General features: G+C 36.4%; 1 protein-coding gene and 1 pseudogene across 2 annotated transcripts; both read left to right on the top strand.

The window, feature by feature from the left end:
* The first annotated feature begins 807 nt into the window (after positions 1 to 807).
* Positions 808 to 5187, top strand: LOC121629871 (torsin-1A-like). 2 transcript variants are annotated; one of them, XM_041969752.1, is made up of 5 exons: positions 808 to 1131; positions 3474 to 3739; positions 3820 to 3995; positions 4151 to 4278; positions 4372 to 5187. In XM_041969752.1, the coding sequence occupies exons 1-5, from the start codon at positions 933 to 935 to the stop codon at positions 4614 to 4616; spliced, it is 1014 nt and encodes a 337-aa protein (XP_041825686.1). In that variant the 5' UTR covers positions 808 to 932; the 3' UTR covers positions 4617 to 5187. The 2 variants fall into 2 exon arrangements, with proteins under 2 accessions (XP_041825686.1, XP_041825687.1); XM_041969753.1 differs by lacking the exon at positions 808 to 1131 and adding an exon at positions 1481 to 1745.
* Positions 5188 to 15136: 9949 nt separating this feature from the next.
* On the top strand, positions 15137 to 19137 carry LOC121629872 (annotated as a pseudogene).
* The last annotated feature ends 1538 nt before the right edge of the window (positions 19138 to 20675 follow it).

Genomic DNA, 20675 nt, shown 5'->3' with positions numbered 1-20675 from the left:
CCGAAAATGCATTAAAAAGTGGTTATAAGAAGTACGAGAGAAAAAATGTCATTTTAGGGTGTGCTGGTGTGTGAGATCTATATGGCAGTTTGAATAATCATTTGGAACATATTTTCCAACATCTATATTTATATATTTTTTCAAGACAAGTGTAATTTACACAAGCAGTGCATGTATTTGTGTATTGTGCACAGATTAATTGAGATTTTACAGGTGGGACATAAAATGTCCTCCTGGAATGTCCCAGTCCCTGCAATAGACTGGTGACCTGTCCAGGGTGTACCCTACCTCTCAGCTGCTAAATGCTGGGTTAGACTCCAGCTTCCCTGTGACCGCTTAATGGACAAAGTGTATAGATAATGGATGGATGGTTTTAAGTCATGTAAATTGCCAGGTGGGCTCTCCATCCGTGTTTTTCCATCAATTAGTTTGAAATGTGGGGCTTTTCCACCAAGTCAATATGGTCATGTTTATCTAACTGTCCCTGAGCTATTTTTTAAATTATCTTGTTGAAAGAGACCAGTGACATTAGGTACTACAGTTGACATAGGAGGGTTTGTGTGATCTTTAACAACGTGTGGTAAGTCAAAGTTCAAATTAAAATCTGGACCCACGGTTGCTCCCATGCCATCCTTCTTCGCATGGTACATCCTGCATCCTCTACATGATGTATCTGACCAAATAATTTAATGATTTCATGGCGACCCTAAGACTTAACGTTGCTATTGCTACAAACATAAAATATTTATTTATTCTAACGATGCAGGAACCGTAGAAGAAGAACCACCTTTGGACCTTGACGTCATGCCCATGACAACCAGCGCTTCCTCTGCTAACTGCTTCCGACGTGGTGACTGTCGGCTTTTGTGAACAGTTTGTTACGCTTGGAAGCAGTTTGCCTCTTTTCTTTTGACCTTTGCTAAAGTAGCAAAATGAAACCGAGGAAACAAAACGTGCTGCTGCTGTGGATGTTGGTCTGCTCCGACATGGCGCTGGCAATTGAACCCATTAGTACCACCATAGCGGTTGGCATGGCTGCGGCTCTCACTGGATTTTTAGCTAGCTACCAGAACATTTTCTACTACTTTCACGAGTGCTGTCGACCGGAGTGGATTGATTTCAACAGAACAGGTAACACTACTAGATAAACGGTAGTCACTACGACTTTCGCCTCCCCGTCTTGTTTTTTTCAGCGGTCGGAAGGCAAACACTTCTGAATTCTCTGTTAAACTGGTGAAAGTCTAAATTATGAGCAAACTTTTTAAAGCTGGTGGGGCAAGTGCACCTGCTACATGGTACAAGTAGCTGTACAATGAACAGAATCCCTCAGCCTGGAGGGACAGTTAACTGTAACGGTTATATTTGATCACAGTATTATCACTCTTCTGTAATCCTGTTGGTATCTTCAACAGAACTCATACATTGTGACGTGTTCGTGACGTATCAGGAAGGAAGTTCCCCGTTAGCGAAATTAGTCTGCAGCTTGAGCGCGGTTTTGTCGAGGTGCTGTACTTGTTTTACCTAATGTAAACGATTAATGTGAAAATAATAATTGGTTTTGACAATGAAAGTGTTACATTTATATATATCGTTACACGTTTTGCTGACAGCTAGTGTGCTGGTGTACGCGTTTGATCCCATCACAACAACTGTGGTCGTGGGTCTCGGTGCGACTTTAGGGCGAACGATCTACAATTATTTACACGAGAGCTGTCATCCAAACTGGATTGCCTTCAATGCAACTGGTGAGCATATACACCTTGTTTTAAACGTGATCGAATAGATGTTCATTTTTCTGTCGTAACTGCTTTGCAATAACTTAAAGCTAAGGTGTGAGTGAACGTGCCACGGATTGGGTGTCCATTTTAAACCCAGTAAACCGAAACCATACAGTAAAATATGTCTAAATTTCCGCTTAGTTTTCATCAGATACTGACCCCTTCGGGCATTTATAGCAGCATTTCTGAGTTGAAAGCCACATCAGCTTTAATTTCAATTACTTTTGTAATTGATAGACTCTATTAAACCTGTACCTGAATGATCAAAAACCCAAATTACATCAGCTGAAAATGGCAGTGGAAAATGAAAATTTTACGATGAATTGGAACGTGTACACCTGTCACAGGGATGCTTGCATTGTTATGGTGGAAGGTTTGAATGACTCCCTGAAGTTTTCTTTGTGACAGAAAAGCTAAATGAGTTTGTGGAAAACTTTACCCTTTTGGCTTTGGAGTGTCATGGAACAGGTTGGATGTATTGTCCACGAAGAAGAGCTGTTTTTTAGTGATCTGCTGATCCTCACAGACTCAAACATTTCCATCTTCTTACCAATGATTGTTTCTTTGTCAACGATGTTATTGATCCCGCTCACATCTCTAACCCTAATACCTCCCCAACAGACCACAACATTCGCCATCTGTCATTAAATCACAGCCTGGTAGAGGATTCCCAGTTTATTTGCCCATTCAGACCTACAGTACATTCATTTACGCATACAGACCTTGAGTGATATTTGCATGCTTTTACCTGAGCCTGAGATTTTTCAATACATATGAATAATGATTCATGTATTACTGAATAAAATGTGGCAAATCAGTAAGCTGAGGGTTTGAACCTTCTGATGTTTTTTATTCCTTGTTTCTAGTTTCTTTAGAGGAAAGTAAAATTAATAAGTGGACACTATCCAGGTTTTTGGAATACTTTTTTTTTTCATTGGAGTCTTAGTGAGGTATGTATGGGTTTGAAGATGTGAAAGAAGGATTTGCATCCCCTTCTTTTACTTGGGAGTGTTCCTCTAGCCTTATCTATTATTGAAATTGACAGCCAAATATTGGATGTGTTCCTTATCCATCCTCATCCACATTGTTTATAAAACAGTGTTTTCACAGTCTTATTAAAAATGGCAGTTCCTGCTGTAAAATCAAACTTTTTGACCAAAGTTTGAATTTCACCAAGTGACCATGTCATCCTGGTCAGACTGTTTCAAGATTTATGATTATAAACTGTAAAACAACAACTAGATCATCCAATCACACACTATGTATCCTGTCTTTAAAAAAAAAATAGACATAGAAAGAAAACCTTAGAACATTATTTTCTCAGTTCTGTATTAAAACATTATCTCACCTATCAGGTTAATCTGCTTCCCTTCACAAAGTTAGTCAGTGTTGATTATTCTGCTGTGAATGTTTCACCTCTCAAATTATAGAAAATTATAAAAATGCTCCCCACATTTTTTCTCTACATATATGTTGGTTTATTAGATTGCATGTTTGAGATAACAGGACAGGCACAAAGTATTATCACTTCTGATCTTGTAATACAGTATGTTCAATATGTCTTCTAATAAAGAGACAATCACTACAAAAGCCGAGCCAAATTGAAGCAAGTCTCTTACAGCCTCAATGTGAGGAAGTTATTCCAGTTATGTGTTTCAGCCTCTAATCCTGCTGGCTTTCCTCTGAACTCTCTAGGGCTCAAGAATGACTTGGAAAACAAACTGTTTGGACAGCATATTGCATCACGCATCATTTTAAAAGCTGTGAATGGATTCATGAGCAACAACAACCCAAAGAAGCCCCTGGTACTCTCTCTGCACGGATGGACCGGCACAGGAAAGAACTTTGTTAGTCAGCTTATAGCTGAGAACATTTACAAGGAGGGCATGGACAGCTCATTTATTCATGTGTTCACATCCATACTTCATTTCCCTCATCCCAGCAAAATATCTGTCTACAAGGTAAGTAATATCAGAGATTTTAATTTAAAATGAAAAATGGTAGCATTAACTTGTTGTTAATTTGCTGTTGTTTTCTTCAGTCTCAGTTACAGCAGTGGATCAAAGGCAACGTTACCAACTGTGAACGCTCCATGTTCATCTTTGATGAGATGGACAAGATGCACCCTGGCCTGATTGACAGTATTAAGCCATACCTGGACTACTATGACAAGCTGGATGGAGTTTCTTATCGGAAATCTATCTTTGTTTTCCTCAGGTAAAAGCTGAGAGCATTTTAATTGGTTGTGGTTCTTTGTTGGGTTTACAATTGCTGCTATGTGATGTTCAACTTTGATTTCACATAGTGCATGATTTTTTTTAATTTTTTTTATACCAGACTGGTAATTTGTTTTTCTGTTATCTTTCTAATAGTAATGCTGGAGGGGACAGCATTGTACAAACGGCTCTAGATTTCTGGAGAGCAGGACGAAATCGAGAAGAGATCGAGCTGAAAGACCTGGAAACCTCACTCTCACTATCGGTTTTTAACAACAAAAATAGTACGTAAAAGGTGTTTAAATACTTGCGTTTTCACTGATATTTTTTATAAAAACTTTTCACCACTAAAAGTATATGTTTATCTCTTTCTTTAGGCGGCTTTTTTCACACAAGTTTGATCGACAGGAATTTGATCGACTTCTTTGTCCCGTTCCTTCCTCTGGAGTACCAGCATGTTGTCCAATGCGCCATGGGTGCGATGAAAGCCAGGAAGATCAAGCCAAACACAGATGTGGCAGACATGGTGGCTAGAGATTTAGTCTATTTCCCCAAATCTGAGCGAGTGTTCTCCGTCAAAGGCTGCAAGACGATAGCGAGCAAACTGGACTACTACACGTAATGTCAGCGTCTGACAGACATGATGTTCTGTCACTACGTGCACTTTTTAAAGAGAAAACTCTCACAGCCAAATGAATTTAGGACTGCAAGTCAAGCCAGCTGAAGATGTCTGTGGAAGTTTCTCTGTCAGACCTTTTGTGGCAATTAAGATGATATCAGGAGGCCTTCTCCTGTGTTGCTTCTCACTTACACTGAATGAAGAGGCTGATGAAGAGCTCAGCGCCAGCTGAATAAAAATTAAAACGATTGAAACGCAAGCCTTTGTAACTGATTAGGGAGCTTGATATCTACTTTTGTATCAACAAGGTTCTTGAGAGTTTTATTTTAAAACTTCTTAGTGGCGAAGGGTGTCTTTCTGTTAGTGAATTTCACTGTTGTGCTTTTTTCAGTGCCTACACCACGTGTATAGACTACTGGGAAATCCTGCCTTGATGCTTCATTTTATAATTTTTTTTAACTGTTTCTCAGTATGTCTGCTGTACATTTAACTGTTAACAGTCTGAGTTGGGCATTGTGTGTGAGGGCACTGCAGTGGAGCTGATGATGGAAACTTTACTTTTTAAATACAAAAACTTAAATCAACTTTGTATGATCCATTTTCTATAATGCTAAAATCTGATTTGGTTCTTAGGACACTAAAATGTGTTTATTGATGAGTAAAATATTCAAAATGTTTATACTGTGAAATATCAATATATGACCTTGACTTTTTTACACCATCACTGGAGCTGCATTAACTTGGTATGTTTTTTTTTTCTTTCATCCAAAAAAAAAATTCCCACAAATTGTATTGATCTATACATTTTTACCATGGGTCTGAAGAATTGCATTGAGCAAATATTTTTAAGCTGTTGTACTTGATTTGATTGTCCAGTTTGATTTTAAAGAAGTTTTCTTTTTTCATTTAAACTAAATGGTTTCTCTCAAAGCACAGCTTTTGTATCTGTGAAGGAGTGAAAGTATTAAGGCCTACACATTCCTGTGATGGAAATCTTGAAAGAATTGTTCTGTTTTGTTCTCACCATCTGATAGTGTGCTGTTGGGTTATGAAAGCACTTTTAAGAAAACACATTCATTCTATTAGTCACTTCTGACTGAAAGATCACTTGTTGGACAGAGCTGACTCTAGCAAGCTTGGCTGTAAACACCAGAGAAGTTGATCATAAATAAAAAAAAAAAAAAAACTTTTTTTTAATTTTTTTTTTTTATGATACTGCAATACTGAAAAATAACTTTACTCCTTGGATTTTAATTTACTCGTAAGGATTTTTAAGGCATGTTATCAAAAAGAGGGATTAATATTCACACGCTGAAACACAATGCAGAATTTAATAACACAAATCCACCAATTAGCCTAAAAATAATAAGGTCTTCCTCAGGTCGCCAGGAGAGCTACCAGTCATGATAAAAGACTTTCTGAACGTTTCTTATCTGACTGGTTTCTGAACCAACTGGGTTTAAATAGAACACCTCAAACTCTCTGAGCCTTTCCTAATCAGTTTGTGAAGGTCTCACTGCTGTCATCTTTTTGTCTTCTAACATGATGCTGTAATTGTCTCAGAACTAAAGAAGCCAACGACTGGAGTTCTGGAGTTTTTTTTTTTTTTTTTCCTTGATTTTGTACATTAGATTTTTAACTGTTTAGTTAGACCTGTTTAAGGAACAGGTCTAACCTTTTGACCAATTTTCTCAGCTTTTTATGTGTTGTCTCTCTTCTCTTTGATCACTTACAGGCAGGATTTTGATTATTTGTTTGCAGCTGTTTTTTTTCTTTTTCTTCTTGTCACAACCCATTGGTATATATTATGTTCATTATGTCATGATTTATGGGTATGGTCATGATTCATCACTTTTTATTATGCTCCTCATTTATCTGCTCATTTAAGTACTTCAGCTCTGCTCCACAGCTCAACAGGTGTCCTGTTGAATAGAAAAAAAATAATAGGTAAATAAATGGATAAACTATACTTGCTTTCATATTTTTTCATATTTTTTCTTAGCTATCCTGGAAAAAGTCAAAAGGGTCAAGAAAAGATGGTAGGAGACATTTCTAAGGATTTAGGAAAAAGATGACTAAACTGCGATGAGAATCTTAACACTTCTCTGCAGCACTAAAACTTTACGTGTGAGATAAATATTCTAAGGTGACCTCAAAACTTTAAATAATTTATCTTCAAAAACCTTTTACGTTACTATCTAGAAGGTCAATTAAAAGGAATGAAAAGGGCACAAAAGTGAAATATTTTATTGTAATTGTTTTATTGTTACCTCATCCTTATGTTTATCCATACAAGTTACAGTTACTTTCAACGGATTAATAGAAATGAGTGCTTGCTTTAAAAGTGCATGATTATTTAACATTTTTATAAAGTATCTTTCAGTGTTTCCTTGCTAAACATTTTGATAAATAACGCACTTTTAATTTCTAATAATTAAAACAGCTGCTGCTTAGATACTTCGGAGCCATTTCACTCAGTTAGAAACTGTAAGCAAAAAACAACTATTTGACTGGACCCCAGATATTCATCACTAATTGCTACTCAGCTGTTTTGTGTTAGTCATTTAATTTGTTTTATTTTTTTCTATTGTAATCTTGTGTTTTGTTTTCCTTCACCTACAAATTATGTCAAGCCAAGCTAAATTCCTTCAGTTTCTTATATATATATTGCTCAATCTCCTGCCTCTCATGTTGGATGCAGTGTTTCAGGTGTTAAGGAAGCAGGACTCAAATATCAAAAAGAGGGATTAATATTCACACGCTGAAACACAATGCAGAATTTAATAACACAAATCCACCAATTAGCCTAAAAATAATAAGGTCTTCCTCAGGTCGCCAGGAGAGCTACCAGTCATGATAAAAGACTTTCTGAACGTTTCTTATCTGACTGGTTTCTGAACCAACTGGGTTTAAATAGAACACCTCAAACTCTCTGAGCCTTTCCTAATCAGTTTGTGAAGGTCTCACTGCTGTCCCTCTGGGGGAGGCTGCTACTGTAGGGGAGTGCTGTTGCTATATCAGTGGGTGGGACTGGTCTGCAAAAAGGTTTAGGTTAGTGGCATGTGTCAAAGTAGCAGCCTTGTGAACGTCAGTATGCAGGGTTTCCCAGAACATTGTACAAGATGAGCAGAGTTACTAACTTTACCTGCAGTAGCTTTGATGTATGTGGCTAATCAGTGTAATGCTGGTTGATTTACAGCAGTGTGTATGAGAGCATCTAATGAACTTATCCCTTTTATTTATTTATTTTGCATCAGCTATACATTTTAACATAACCTGACTTAAACAAGTTTGTGTAAAAAAGAAACGTCCTTATAAAAATAAAAAATATTTTCATATTGGAATGACCATGACCAGCGAGCGGTGTCTGAAAGTCACACAAGCTTTTCCAAATCATCACAGAGGTCTGAAAGTGTTTCAAAAACCACCTTAAAAGTCCTTCAAGAGAACACAACTCACACACATACACACTGCAATCATAGTCCCACATTACTGTGTTGGTCTCACTCATCACCATCACATATCAAACTGCAGCAAGTTCAAGAAAGGTTAGCGAGCCATGACCTACTCCTGCAGCGCCACCATCAGGAAGAAAATCAATTTTATTTCAATGTGCTCTACGTTTAACTTTTTAAGTCCAAAATGTATGTTTTTTATGTGCTGTTGCCATTACAGGGACTCGCAAGCCAAGCCCACATACACCTACTAAAAGCAATTATTTCTGTTTTGATTTGATTTGTTCTACCAAAGTTGAGTCGATCTTTGAGAACATGCTGAGCTGTTTGACCAATACAGACGGGACATTTTCTGCTTTCAGCCCCTTTCAAACCAGGAAGTTGATGCACTCTTCTAAATCTTTCCTTTAGTCACGCAATCTTAAATAAATTATAATTAAATATGAATAAGAAATTCATTGATGAAGTTACATTTTGCTTAAGCATAAGCAGAAAAGACAAACACTGAAGATGTAACAGCAAAAATACTTTTTTTCTTGATTATGTCATATTTATAAAAACAATAATTTATTGTAGTTCTTTACAGCATTAAACAAATGAAAAGCATGCATATTTTTTTTAAAAGTTAAATAGCTTATGACAACACAGTGAACTAAGATATTTAATAGGAGAACAGGAGAAACATTTTGACAAATAGATAACATTTTCTGAAGGAGGTTGATCAATAATCAGTCAAGAAAACTGTCACAGATTTATTGTTATTATATTATATTTCTTTATTCATGTGGAAATTATCTGAATAATACAAATAAACACTGTAAATACATATTTTTAATGAATTAGTGAATATTAAATAACAATTTAATAATATTTTTTCACACAAAATTTAGATGTTTTTATCTTTATTCTGTGTTTAATTTAAGAAGAGGGGTTTTGGTGGGAATAAAAAAGAAACCACAATGTAAGTGAAACCTGTTTTAAAGATTAAGGCATGTTAAAACGAAAGTGGTTGCAAAATGAAAACCACTTGTTTCATCTCAACATGTTTCTGCTGTATTACTTGTCATATAGCTGTAAAATAATAGTCAAATTTAAATTGTTATTGTTAGTATTATGCATAAAAAATTAACTGTTTCACTTAGAATTTTTTTAATACACAAAACATTAATTAGACCAATTTGTAGGTAAAAGACCAAACACTGGTGATTGAAAAAAGTAGATTTTTTACACCTTTAACTTATCTTCTACATCAGCAAGAGTTAAGAGGATATTTACATGATTCCACATGATAAATCTATTTTCTCTCTTTTTAAATGTTATTTAACAGAGCAGTGAAAGCTTTATTAGTTACTGTAATTCAGTTACATGAGTGTTCTGCACAATATGCCAAAATTTACAGTCATATTGACAATAGTCCACGCCTCCTGGTGGTGGTAAAGAAAATCACACTCCAAACACAAGCACTTTGCATTCATTGTAGGATTTATCTTTGTGTATAGATTTTCCAAATATGTTCCCAATCTGTCCTGTGACATTCCCCCTAATCTTCTCTCTGCAGATTTTCTCATTGTTTAGTCACAGGAATGTGCTTTGGCTCTGCTTTCATTCTTTGACTGGCTACCCAGTCCAAGCTGCCTCAGTGTGGGGGTTCAGGCGAGCATAAGATGAGGTGAAGAGAGGAGGAGTGGGGTCACTGTGTGGTGGCAATGCCCTCTGTTTATTGTAGGATCAGAGGCTGACCTGCCCCCTTCTCCTATTCTGTAACCATTGAGGGAATGAGTGCAGGAGAAATAAATGAATAAAGAGGAGAAAGGATCTCCAATCAAGCACTCACTGGTAGCAACAGAGTGGAGAAGAGAACAGGCAAAGCTACTCTTTCCAACCTGATGACCGTTGAGAGGGTGCACAGACTTTTCAATGAAACCTACTCACAGATAAATAATGCCAGTTTCTGTTCTTATATTGAAATATGTTTCAATAATGGACTTTTACCTCTTTATTCATTTATTCCACTGTTTATATGTCATAATCAGTAAATATTCAGGAGAACTGACTAAAAATAAAAAGGTCTTTGTCTTTTGGGGAGTTTTTTAAAAAACTAACAGCATTAAAATAAATATAAATAGACTATGTTCTGCATCCAAAAGTCAGAGACTTCACTTTTTATTTCTAGCAGTGATATTATTTTTACAATACTGAAACAAATTGCCATGAAATTTTAGCAGATGCTCTTGTTTCCTACAGTGTGAAGCAAGACTTCCTGACGATTCATCCTGACGATGTTGGTTTTGATTTTAGAAAAATCTCTCAATCTTGGCTGCACCACCATGAAATTTGCTGCAGATGACAGAGGTCATCCCCAGACATTTCAGCTGTAGCACCTCCAGCAGGTCAAAGATTTATCTTTACTTGAAATATTTCAATAGTTGGTGAATGATATTTTGTACAATCCTAATTTAAACTTCTCCTTTAGCACCACCATGAGGTTGAAATGTCTCCCTCACAATTATCATACTGAGGTCATCATTTAATTTACAGTCAGCAAGTTCAAATTACTTTCTCCTGAATTTGTTTCGGGATCGAAATGAACCAAATTTTCCATCTAAGCTAAAAGCAGGCCAAAAACTAGCCTAAAATAATGATCACAGCAAAATATGGGGATGTGTTAAGTTGGTCAATATTGATTTTAAAGCAGTTCTAACTTCAAAATGAAGTTTTCTTTTATAATTTTTCAGATAAAACATCAGTCAAATATAACATTTCATTAATGAATGTGTAAACTAAAAAAACCAAACACTGATTGCAAATGCATGTCCATATTTATGCAGTGAAATATCCAGAAATAATCTTGAATAAATCTTGACTTTAATAACTTTTTAACACTCCTGGAGCTGCATAAACTTGAAAATGCTTTTTCATATTTTAAAATATTTGAAATTTGTCTCTTTTTTTTTTCTTTTCCAGGGAATCCACTTATTCTGGACATGACTGAATCATAATGTTAAAAAAACAAACAAACAAACATCCATTTTTTGTTGAACCTGATTGAGAAAACATCTCAGGAGAGAAGAACAGAGAGAAGACTTGCTGCACTTTGTCCAGGAACAATTTTCACCTGATTCATCACTTCTCATCTTTCTTCTTTTTCGTAACTTCTTCTAACACAAAGTACAAGCTATTTTCTCTTTTTGTAGTTTTAATTAACAGCAGTGAAAGCTTTATCAGTTACTGTAGTAGAGTTACATAAGTTTTCTGCACATCCAATATACAAAAATTCAAAGCCAAGCCAACAAAAGTAGTGCACACCTCCTGGTGGCAGTGAGGGAAATAACATTCCAAACACAAACACTTTGCATTCATTTCAGGATTTATCTTTGTGTATAGATTTTCTAAATGTGTTCCCAATCTTTCCTGTGACATTCCCCTAATCTTCTCTGGGGATTTTTTCATTGTTTAGTTCCAAGAATGTGCTTTCGCCTTGCTTTCACTCTCTGACTGAGTATCCAGTGTTGTAAAAAAATGAATTACCAAGAGTCTGGTTAAGAGAAAGTGTAACAAAGTTTAATAAAAACAGAATAATCAATACTTGCAGCAAGGAGAGTGTGTCATCTGACTCAGGTGAATTCAGAAGAGACTCTGAGGGACCAGAAGCAAGACAAAAGTTTTATACTTTTCTGTTGACACACAGGGGTCATCATGACCAGATAAGGTCAGGATAGAGTGGAATCCTACCTTCTTCAAGACCTTTGGTGAATATGTAAATCTCAGAACTGGTGCCATAAAAGCTAAAAAACAACCTGTATTATCTTGAAGGAGTTGAGCCATGTGTTAGCTTTGTGTCTTCACAAATACCAGTCTGCACCCATTTCCAAGGTTCTGAGGAAGGATCATTTTCCTGGGTCTGAGATAAGATGGAGGCCACCCGGCCCTCTCAGTGAATTTTTAACAGTCAGAACAGAAGAAACAATGCACAAGTATTTGAAATGAATAAAACTTAAAGATGTATAAACACATAATTAGTAAAATGTAAAAAAAAAAAGTGTATTATAGCATAATATAACAATCAATTAATAAACATATATGAAAGAAATAATGATTGGTGTGATTATTGAACACTTAACAAAATTAATATATGACGCAATTAAGCATAATGAGTCAAATTTCTTCAACTCCAGCCCAAGCTGCCACAGTGTGGGGGTTCAGGAGAGCTTCAGATGAGGTGAAGTGCGGACCAGTGGGGTAAGTGTGTGTTGGGAAAGGCCTCTGTTTATTGTAGGATTAGAGGTTGACCTACCCTCTTTTACTATTTTGTAACCATTGAGGGCTCACAGGAGAAATAAGTGAAGACAAGAGAAAATATCTCCACTCAAACACAATGGTAATAACAGTCTTTCTTGACTGTTAACATTCTCAGTCTAAAAAAGGCCACTCTTTCCTACCTGGTGACTATTGAGAGGTGCACACATGCTTGTCAGCCCCATGAAGCCCACTCAGTCTCCAAGTTATGCTGAAATACGACTCTTTGTTGTGGAAGATTTGTAACTTGATGGTAAGGTAAGATATTTAGAAAAACAAGGATTTCTCAAGATCAGAGATTAAACAGAATATTAATAGATGTTTTAAGTCATGGACTGCACGATGGTGTGGTGGTTAGCACTGCAGCCTCTACGAGGTCACTAGTTGAGTCTTGGCTGGGGGGAGGTTCGAACAGTGGCCTTTCTGTGTGGAGTTTGCATGTTCTCCCCATGTGCTTCCTCCCACCATCCAAAGAGATGGACAATATGGTCATAGAGACATTTGAAAAATTAATTATTTTAGTATTTTTTATCATGTATTTTTGAAAACAGCATTATAAACAAACAAAAAATTGAATTTGTCAGCTTAAGCATAAAAAATATACTTGATATATATATATATATATATATATATATATGTAATGGCTCACTTCAAAAAAATTATAGGTTCCTCTTGTAAACCCCTTATTGAAGAGTTTAGTACTGAAGAGCAACAAGCATATTATGCTAAAATATACACACATTTAATCTTACTTTAGACCATGGATTACCCTTTCTGAGTGAACTGAATTAGATGTAACCCTGTAATTAAAGTAACAGGGTTGCAAGTGACGGGGTTTAAAATCAGTGCTAATGTTAGCTTTTATGTGATAGCTGTGGAATGTAATGTTACTGAAATTGAAGACATAGTTAGTTATATTAAATAATAAAGAAAAAAAACTCAATCAATTTGTGCTAATTTTACAGTATAAGTAACAGGGTGACACAGTCTAGGCTGCAATGAATGTGAGAAACCTTACCCTTGGTCTGCCCATGCTGTTAGCATAAATCTTAATTGTTATTTCTTCTGTCATGTGACACTGTCTTTTTCTTCTGCCGTGCTAAATAGGTTTTGGTAACAGGGTTGCACATAAGTGGGACACAACTTCAGCACATTATTGCTATCATTTAAGATATGCTGATTATTAAATTCAAATGTTTTCAATAATAGAAGAGAAACACTAACACCATATCATCCGAAAATGCATTAAAAAGTGGTTATAAGAAAGTACGAGAGAAAAATGTCATTTTAGGGTGTGCTGGTGTGTGAGATCTATATGGCAGTTTGAATAATCATTTGGAACATATTTTCCAACATCTATATTTATATATTTTTTCAAGACAAGTGTAATTTACACAAGCAGTGCATGTATTTGTGTATTGTGCACAGATTAATTGAGATTTTACAGGTGGGACATAAAATGTCCTCCTGGAATGTCCCAGTCCCTGCAATAGACTGGTGACCTGTCCAGGGTGTACCCTACTCTCAGCTGCTAAATGCTGGGTTAGACTCCAGCTTCCCTGTGACCGCTTAATGGACAAAGTGTATAGATAATGGATGGATGGTTTTTAAGTCATGTAAATTGCCAGGTGGGCTCTCCATCCGTGTTTTTCCATCAATTAGTTTGAAATGTGGGGCTTTTCCACCAAGTCAATATGGTCATGTTTATCTAACTGTCCCTGAGCTATTTTTTAAATTATCTTGTTGAAAGAGACCAGTGACATTAGGTACTACAGTTGACATAGGAGGGTTTGTGTGATCTTAACAACGTGTGGTAAGTCAAAGTTCAAATTAAAATCTGGACCCACGGTTGCTCCCATGCCATCCTTCTTCGCATGGTACATCCTGCATCCTCTACATGATGTATCTGACCAAATAATTTAATGATTTCATGGCGACCCTAAGACTTAACGTTGCTATTGCTACAAACATAAAATATTTATTTATTCTAACGATGCAGGAACCGTAGAAGAAGAACACCTTTGGACCTTGACGTCATGCCCATGACAACCAGCGCTTCCTCTGCTAACTGCTTCCGACGTGGTGACTGTCGGCTTTTGTGAACAGTTTGTTACGCTTGGAAGCAGTTTGCCTCTTTTCTTTTGACCTTTGCTAAAGTAGCAAATGAAACCGAGGAAACAAAACGTGCTGCTGCTGTGGATGTTGGTCTGCTCCGACATGGCGCTGGCAATTGAACCCATTAGTACCACCATAGCGGTTGGCATGGCTGCGGCTCTCACTGGATTTTTAGCTAGCTACCAGAACATTTTTCTACTACTTTCACGAGTGCTGTCGACGGAGTGGATTGATTTCAACAGAACAGGTAACACTACTAGATAAACGGTAGTCACTACGACTTTCGCCTCCCCGTCTTGTTTTTTTTCAGCGGTCGGAAGGCAAACACTTCTGAATTCTCTGTTAAACTGGTGAAAGTCTAAATTATGAGCAAACTTTTTAAAGCTGGTGGGCAAGTGCACCTGCTACATGGTACAAGTAGCTGTACAATGAACAGAATCCCTCAGCCTGGAGGGACAGTTAACTGTAACGGTTATATTTGATCACAGTATTATCACTCTTCTGTAATCCTGTTGGTATCTTCAACAGAACTCATACATTGTGACGTGTTCGTGACGTATCAGGAAGGAAGTTCCCCGTTAGCGAAATTAGTCTGCAGCTTGAGCGCGGTTTTGTCGAGGTGCTGTACTTGTTTTACTAATGTAAACGATTAATGTGAAAATAATAATTGGTTTTGACAATGAAAGTGTTACATTTATATATATCGTTACACGTTTTGCTGACAGCTAGTGTGCTGGTGTACGCGTTTGATCCCATCACAACAACTGTGGTCGTGGGTCTCGGTGCGACTTTAGGGCGAACGATCTACAATTATTTACACGAGAGCTGTCATCCAAACTGGATTGCCTTCAATGCAACTGGTGAGCATATACACCTTGTTTTAACGTGATCGAATAGATGTTCATTTTTCTGTCGTAACTGCTTTGCAATAACTTAAGCTAAGGTGTGAGTGAACGTGCCACGGATTGGGTGTCCATTTTAAACCCAGTAACCGAAACCATACAGTAAAATATGTCTAAATTTCCGCTTAGTTTTCATCAGATACTGACCCCTTCGGGCATTTATAGCAGCATTTCTGAGTTGAAAGCCACATCAGCTTTAATTTCAATTACTTTTGTAATTGATAGACTCTATTAAACCTGTACCTGAATGATCAAAAACCCAATTACATCAGCTGAAAATGGCAGTGGAAAATGAAAATTTTACGATGAATTGGAACGTGTACACCTGTCACAGGGATGCTTGCATTGTTATGGTGGAAGGTTTGAATGACTCCCTGAAGTTTTCTTTGTGACAGAAAAGCTAAATGAGTTTGTGGAAAACTTTACCCTTTTGGCTTTGGAGTGTCATGGAACAGGTTGGATGTATTGTCCACGAAGAAGAGCTGTTTTTTAGTGATCTGCTGATCCTCACAGACTCAAACATTTCCATCTTCTTACCAATGATTGTTTCTTTGTCAACGATGTTATTGATCCCGCTCACATCTCTAACCCTAATACCTCCCCAAACAGACCACAACATTCGCCATCTGTCATTAAATCACAGCCTGGTAGAGGATTCCCAGTTTATTTGCCCATTCAGACCTACAGTACATTCATTTACGCATACAGACCTTGAGTGATATTTGCATGCTTTTACCTGAGCCTGAGATTTTTCAATACATATGAATAATGATTCATGTATTACTGAATAAAATGTGGCAAATCAGTAAGCTGAGGGTTTGAACCTTCTGATGTTTTTTATTCCTTGTTTCTAGTTTCTTAGAGGAAAGTAAAATTAATAAGTGGACACTATCCAGGTTTTTGGAATACTTTTTTTTTCATTGGAGTCTTAGTGAGGTATGTATGGGTTTGAAGATGTGAAAGAAGGATTTGCATCCCCTTCTTTTACTTGGGAGTGTTCCTCTAGCCTTATCTATTATTGAAATTGACAGCCAAATATTGGATGTGTTCCTTATCCATCCTCATCCACATTGTTTATAAAACAGTGTTTTCACAGTCTTATTAAAAATGGCAGTTCCTGCTGTAAAATCAAACTTTTTGACCAAAGTTTGAATTTCACCAAGTGACCATGTCATCCTGGTCAGACTGTTTCAAGATTTATGATTATAAACTGTAAAACAACAACTAGATCATCCAATCACACACTATGTATCCTGTCTTTAAAAAAAAATAGACATAGAAAGAAAACCTTAGAACATTATTTTCTCAGTTCTGTATTAAAACATTATCTCACCTATCAGGTTAATCTGCTTCCCTTCACAAAGTTAGTCAGTGTTGATTATTCTGCTGTGAATGTTTCACCTCTCAAATTATAGAAAATTATAAAAATGCTCCCCACATTTTTTCTCTACATATATGTTGGTTTATTAGATTGCATGTTTGAGATAACAGGACAGGCACAAAGTATTATCACTTCTGATCTTGTAATACAGTATGTTCAATATGTCTTCTAATAAAGAGACAATCACTACAAAAGCCGAGCCAAATTGAAGCAAGTCTCTTACAGCCTCAATGTGAGGAAGTTATTCCAGTTATGTGTTTCAGCCTCTAATCCTGCTGGCTTTCCTCTGAACTCTCTAGGGCTCAAGAATGACTTGGAAAACAAACTGTTTGGACAGCATATTGCATCACGCATCATTTTAAAGCTGTGAATGGATTCATGAGCAACAACAACCCAAAGAAGCCCCTGGTACTCTCTCTGCACGGATGGACCGGCACAGGAAAGAACTTTGTTAGTCAGCTTATAGCTGAGAACATTTACAAGGAGGGCATGGACAGCTCATTTATTCATGTGTTCACATCCATACTTCATTTCCCTCATCCCAGCAAAATATCTGTCTACAAGGTAAGTAATATCAGAGATTTTAATTTAAAATGAAAAATGGTAGCATTAACTTGTTGTTAATTTGCTGTTGTTTTCTTCAGTCTCAGTTACAGCAGTGGATCAAAGGCAACGTTACCAACTCGTGAACGCTCCATGTTCATCTTTGATGAGATGGACAAGATGCACCCTGGCCTGATTGACAGTATTAAGCCATACCTGGACTACTATGACAAGCTGGATGGAGTTTCTTATCGGAAATCTATCTTTGTTTTCCTCAGGTAAAAGCTGAGAGCATTTTAATTGGTTGTGGTTCTTTGTTGGGTTTACAATTGCTGCTATGTGATGTTCAACTTTGATTTCACATAGTGCATGATTTTTTTTTAATTTTTTTTTATACCAGACTGGTAATTTGTTTTTCTGTTATCTTTCTAATAGTAATGCTGGAGGGGACAGCATTGTACAAACGGCTCTAGATTTCTGGAGAGCAGGACGAAATCGAGAAGAGATCGAGCTGAAAGACCTGGAAACCTCACTCTCACTATCGGTTTTTAACAACAAAAATAGTACGTAAAAGGTGTTTAAATACTTGCGTTTTCACTGATATTTTTTATAAAAACTTTTCACCACTAAAAGTATATGTTTATCTCTTTCTTTAGGCGGCTTTTTTCACACAAGTTTGATCGACAGGAATTTGATCGACTTCTTTGTCCCGTTCCTTCCTCTGGAGTACCAGCATGTTGTCCAATGCGCCATGGGTGCGATGAAAGCCAGGAAGATCAAGCCAAACACAGATGTGGCAGACATGGTGGCTAGAGATTTAGTCTATTTCCCCAAATCTGAGCGAGTGTTCTCCGTCAAAGGCTGCAAGACGATAGCGAGCAAACTGGACTACTACACGTAATGTCAGCGTCTGACAGACATGATGTTCTGTCACTACGTGCACTTTTTAAAGAGAAAACTCTCACAGCCAAATGAATTTAGGACTGCAAGTCAAGCCAGCTGAAGATGTCTGTGGAAGTTTCTCTGTCAGACCTTTTGTGGCAATTAAGATGATATCAGGAGGCCTTCTCCTGTGTTGCTTCTCACTTACACTGAATGAAGAGGCTGATGAAGAGCTCAGCGCCAGCTGAATAAAAATTAAAACGATTGAAACGCAAGCCTTTGTAACTGATTAGGGAGCTTGATATCTACTTTTGTATCAACAAGGTTCTTGAGAGTTTTATTTTAAAACTTCTTAGTGGCGAAGGGTGTCTTTCTGTTAGTGAATTTCACTGTTGTGCTTTTTTCAGTGCCTACACCACGTGTATAGACTACTGGGAAATCCTGCCTTGATGCTTCATTTTATAATTTTTTTTAACTGTTTCTCAGTATGTCTGCTGTACATTTAACTGTTAACAGTCTGAGTTGGGCATTGTGTGTGAGGGCACTGCAGTGGAGCTGATGATGGAAACTTTACTTTTTAAATACAAAAACTTAAAATCAACTTTGTATGATCCATTTTCTATAATGCTAAAATCTGATTTGGTTCTTAGGACACTAAAATGTGTTTATTGATGAGTAAAATATTCAAAATGTTTATACTGTGAAATATCAATATATGACCTTGACTTTTTTACACCATCACTGGAGCTGCATTAACTTTGGTATGTTTTTTTTTTCTTTCATCCAAAAAAAAAATTCCCACAAATTGTATTGATCTATACATTTTTACCATGGGTCTGAAGAATTGCATTGAGCAAATATTTTTAAGCTGTTGTACTTGATTTGATTGTCCAGTTTGATTTTAAAGAAGTTTTCTTTTTTCATTTAAACTAAATGGTTTCTCTCAAAGCACAGCTTTGTATCTGTGAAGGAGTGAAAGTATTAAGGCCTACACATTCCTGTGATGGAAATCTGAAAGAATTGTTCTGTTTTGTTCTCACCATCTGATAGTGTGCTGTTGGGTTATGAAAGCACTTTTAAGAAAACACATTCATTCTATTAGTCACTTCTGACTGAAAGATCACTTGTTGGACAGAGCTGACTCTAGCAAGCTTGGCTGTAAACACCAGAGAAGTTGATCATAAATAAAAAAAAAAAAAAACTTTTTTTTAATTTTTTTTTTTTTATGATACTGCAATACTGAAAAATAACTTTACTCCTTGGATTTTAATTTACTCGTAAGGATTTTTAAGGCATGTTATCAAAAAGAGGGATTAATATTCACACGCTGAAACACAATGCAGAATTTAATAACACAAATCCACCAATTAGCCTAAAAATAATAAGGTCTTCCTCAGGTCGCCAGGGAGAGCTACCAGTCATGATAAAAGACTTTCTGAACGTTTTCTTATCTGACTGGTTTCTGAACCAACTGGGTTTAAATAGAACACCTCAAACTCTCTGAGCCTTTCCTAATCAGTTTGTGAAGGTCTCACTGCTGTCATCTTTTTGTCTTCTAACATGATGCTGTAATTGTCTCAGAACTAAAGAAGCCAACGACTGGAGTTCTGGAGTTTTTTTTTTTTTTTTTTTCCTTGATTTTGTACATTAGATTTTTAACTGTTTAGTTAGACCTGTTTAAGGAACAGGTCTAACTTTTGACCAATTTTCTCAGCTTTTTATGTGTTGTCTCTCTTCTCTTTGATCACTTACAGGCAGGATTTTGATTATTTGTTTGCAGCTGTTTTTTTCTTTTTCTTCTTGTCACAACCCATTGGTATATATTATGTTCATTATGTCATGATTTATGGGTATGGTCATGATTCATCACTTTTTATTATGCTCCTCATTTATCTGCTCATTTAAGTACTTCAGCTCTGCTCCACAGCTCAACAGGTGTCCTGTTGAATAGAAAAAAATAATAGGTAAATAAATGGATAAACTATACTTGCTTTCATATTTTTTTCATATTTTTTTCTTAGCTATCCTGGAAAAAGTCAAAAGGGTCAAGAAAAGATGGTAGGAGACATTTCTAAGGATTTAGGAAAAGATGACTAAACTGCGATGAGAATCTTAACACTTCTCTGCAGCACTAAAACTTTACGTGTGAGATAAATATTCTAAGGTGACCTCAAAACTTTAAATAATTTATCTTCAAAAACCTTTTACGTTACTATCTAGAAGGTCAATTAAAAGGAATGAAAAGGGCACAAAAGTGAAATATTTTATTGTAATTGTTTTATTGTTACCTCATCCTTATGTTTATCCATACAAGTTACAGTTACTTTCAACGGATTAATAGAAATGAGTGCTGCTTTAAAAGTGCATGATTATTTAACATTTTTATAAAGGATCTTTCAGTGTTTCCTTGCTAAACATTTTGATAAATAACGCACTTTTAATTTCTAATAATTAAAACAGCTGCTGCTTAGATACTTCGGAGCCATTT

Source organism: Melanotaenia boesemani, chromosome 19 (genome assembly GCF_017639745.1).
Source record: "Melanotaenia boesemani isolate fMelBoe1 chromosome 19, fMelBoe1.pri, whole genome shotgun sequence".
Taxonomy (NCBI): domain Eukaryota; kingdom Metazoa; phylum Chordata; class Actinopteri; order Atheriniformes; family Melanotaeniidae; genus Melanotaenia; species Melanotaenia boesemani.
This window is presented reverse-complemented; position numbering and strand designations above follow the sequence as displayed.

Excerpts from the sequence above, each read along its gene's own strand:
- LOC121629871 (XM_041969752.1), top strand. The coding sequence starts at position 933 with ATGAAACCGAGGAAACAAAACGTGCTGCTGCTGTGGATGTTGGTCTGC. Across the intron at positions 3,996-4,150 it reads TCTATCTTTGTTTTCCTCAG|TAATGCTGGAGGGGACAGCA; the intron begins GTAAAAGCTGAG and ends TCTTTCTAATAG. Across the intron at positions 4,279-4,371 it reads GGTTTTTAACAACAAAAATA|GCGGCTTTTTTCACACAAGT; the intron begins GTACGTAAAAGG and ends CTCTTTCTTTAG.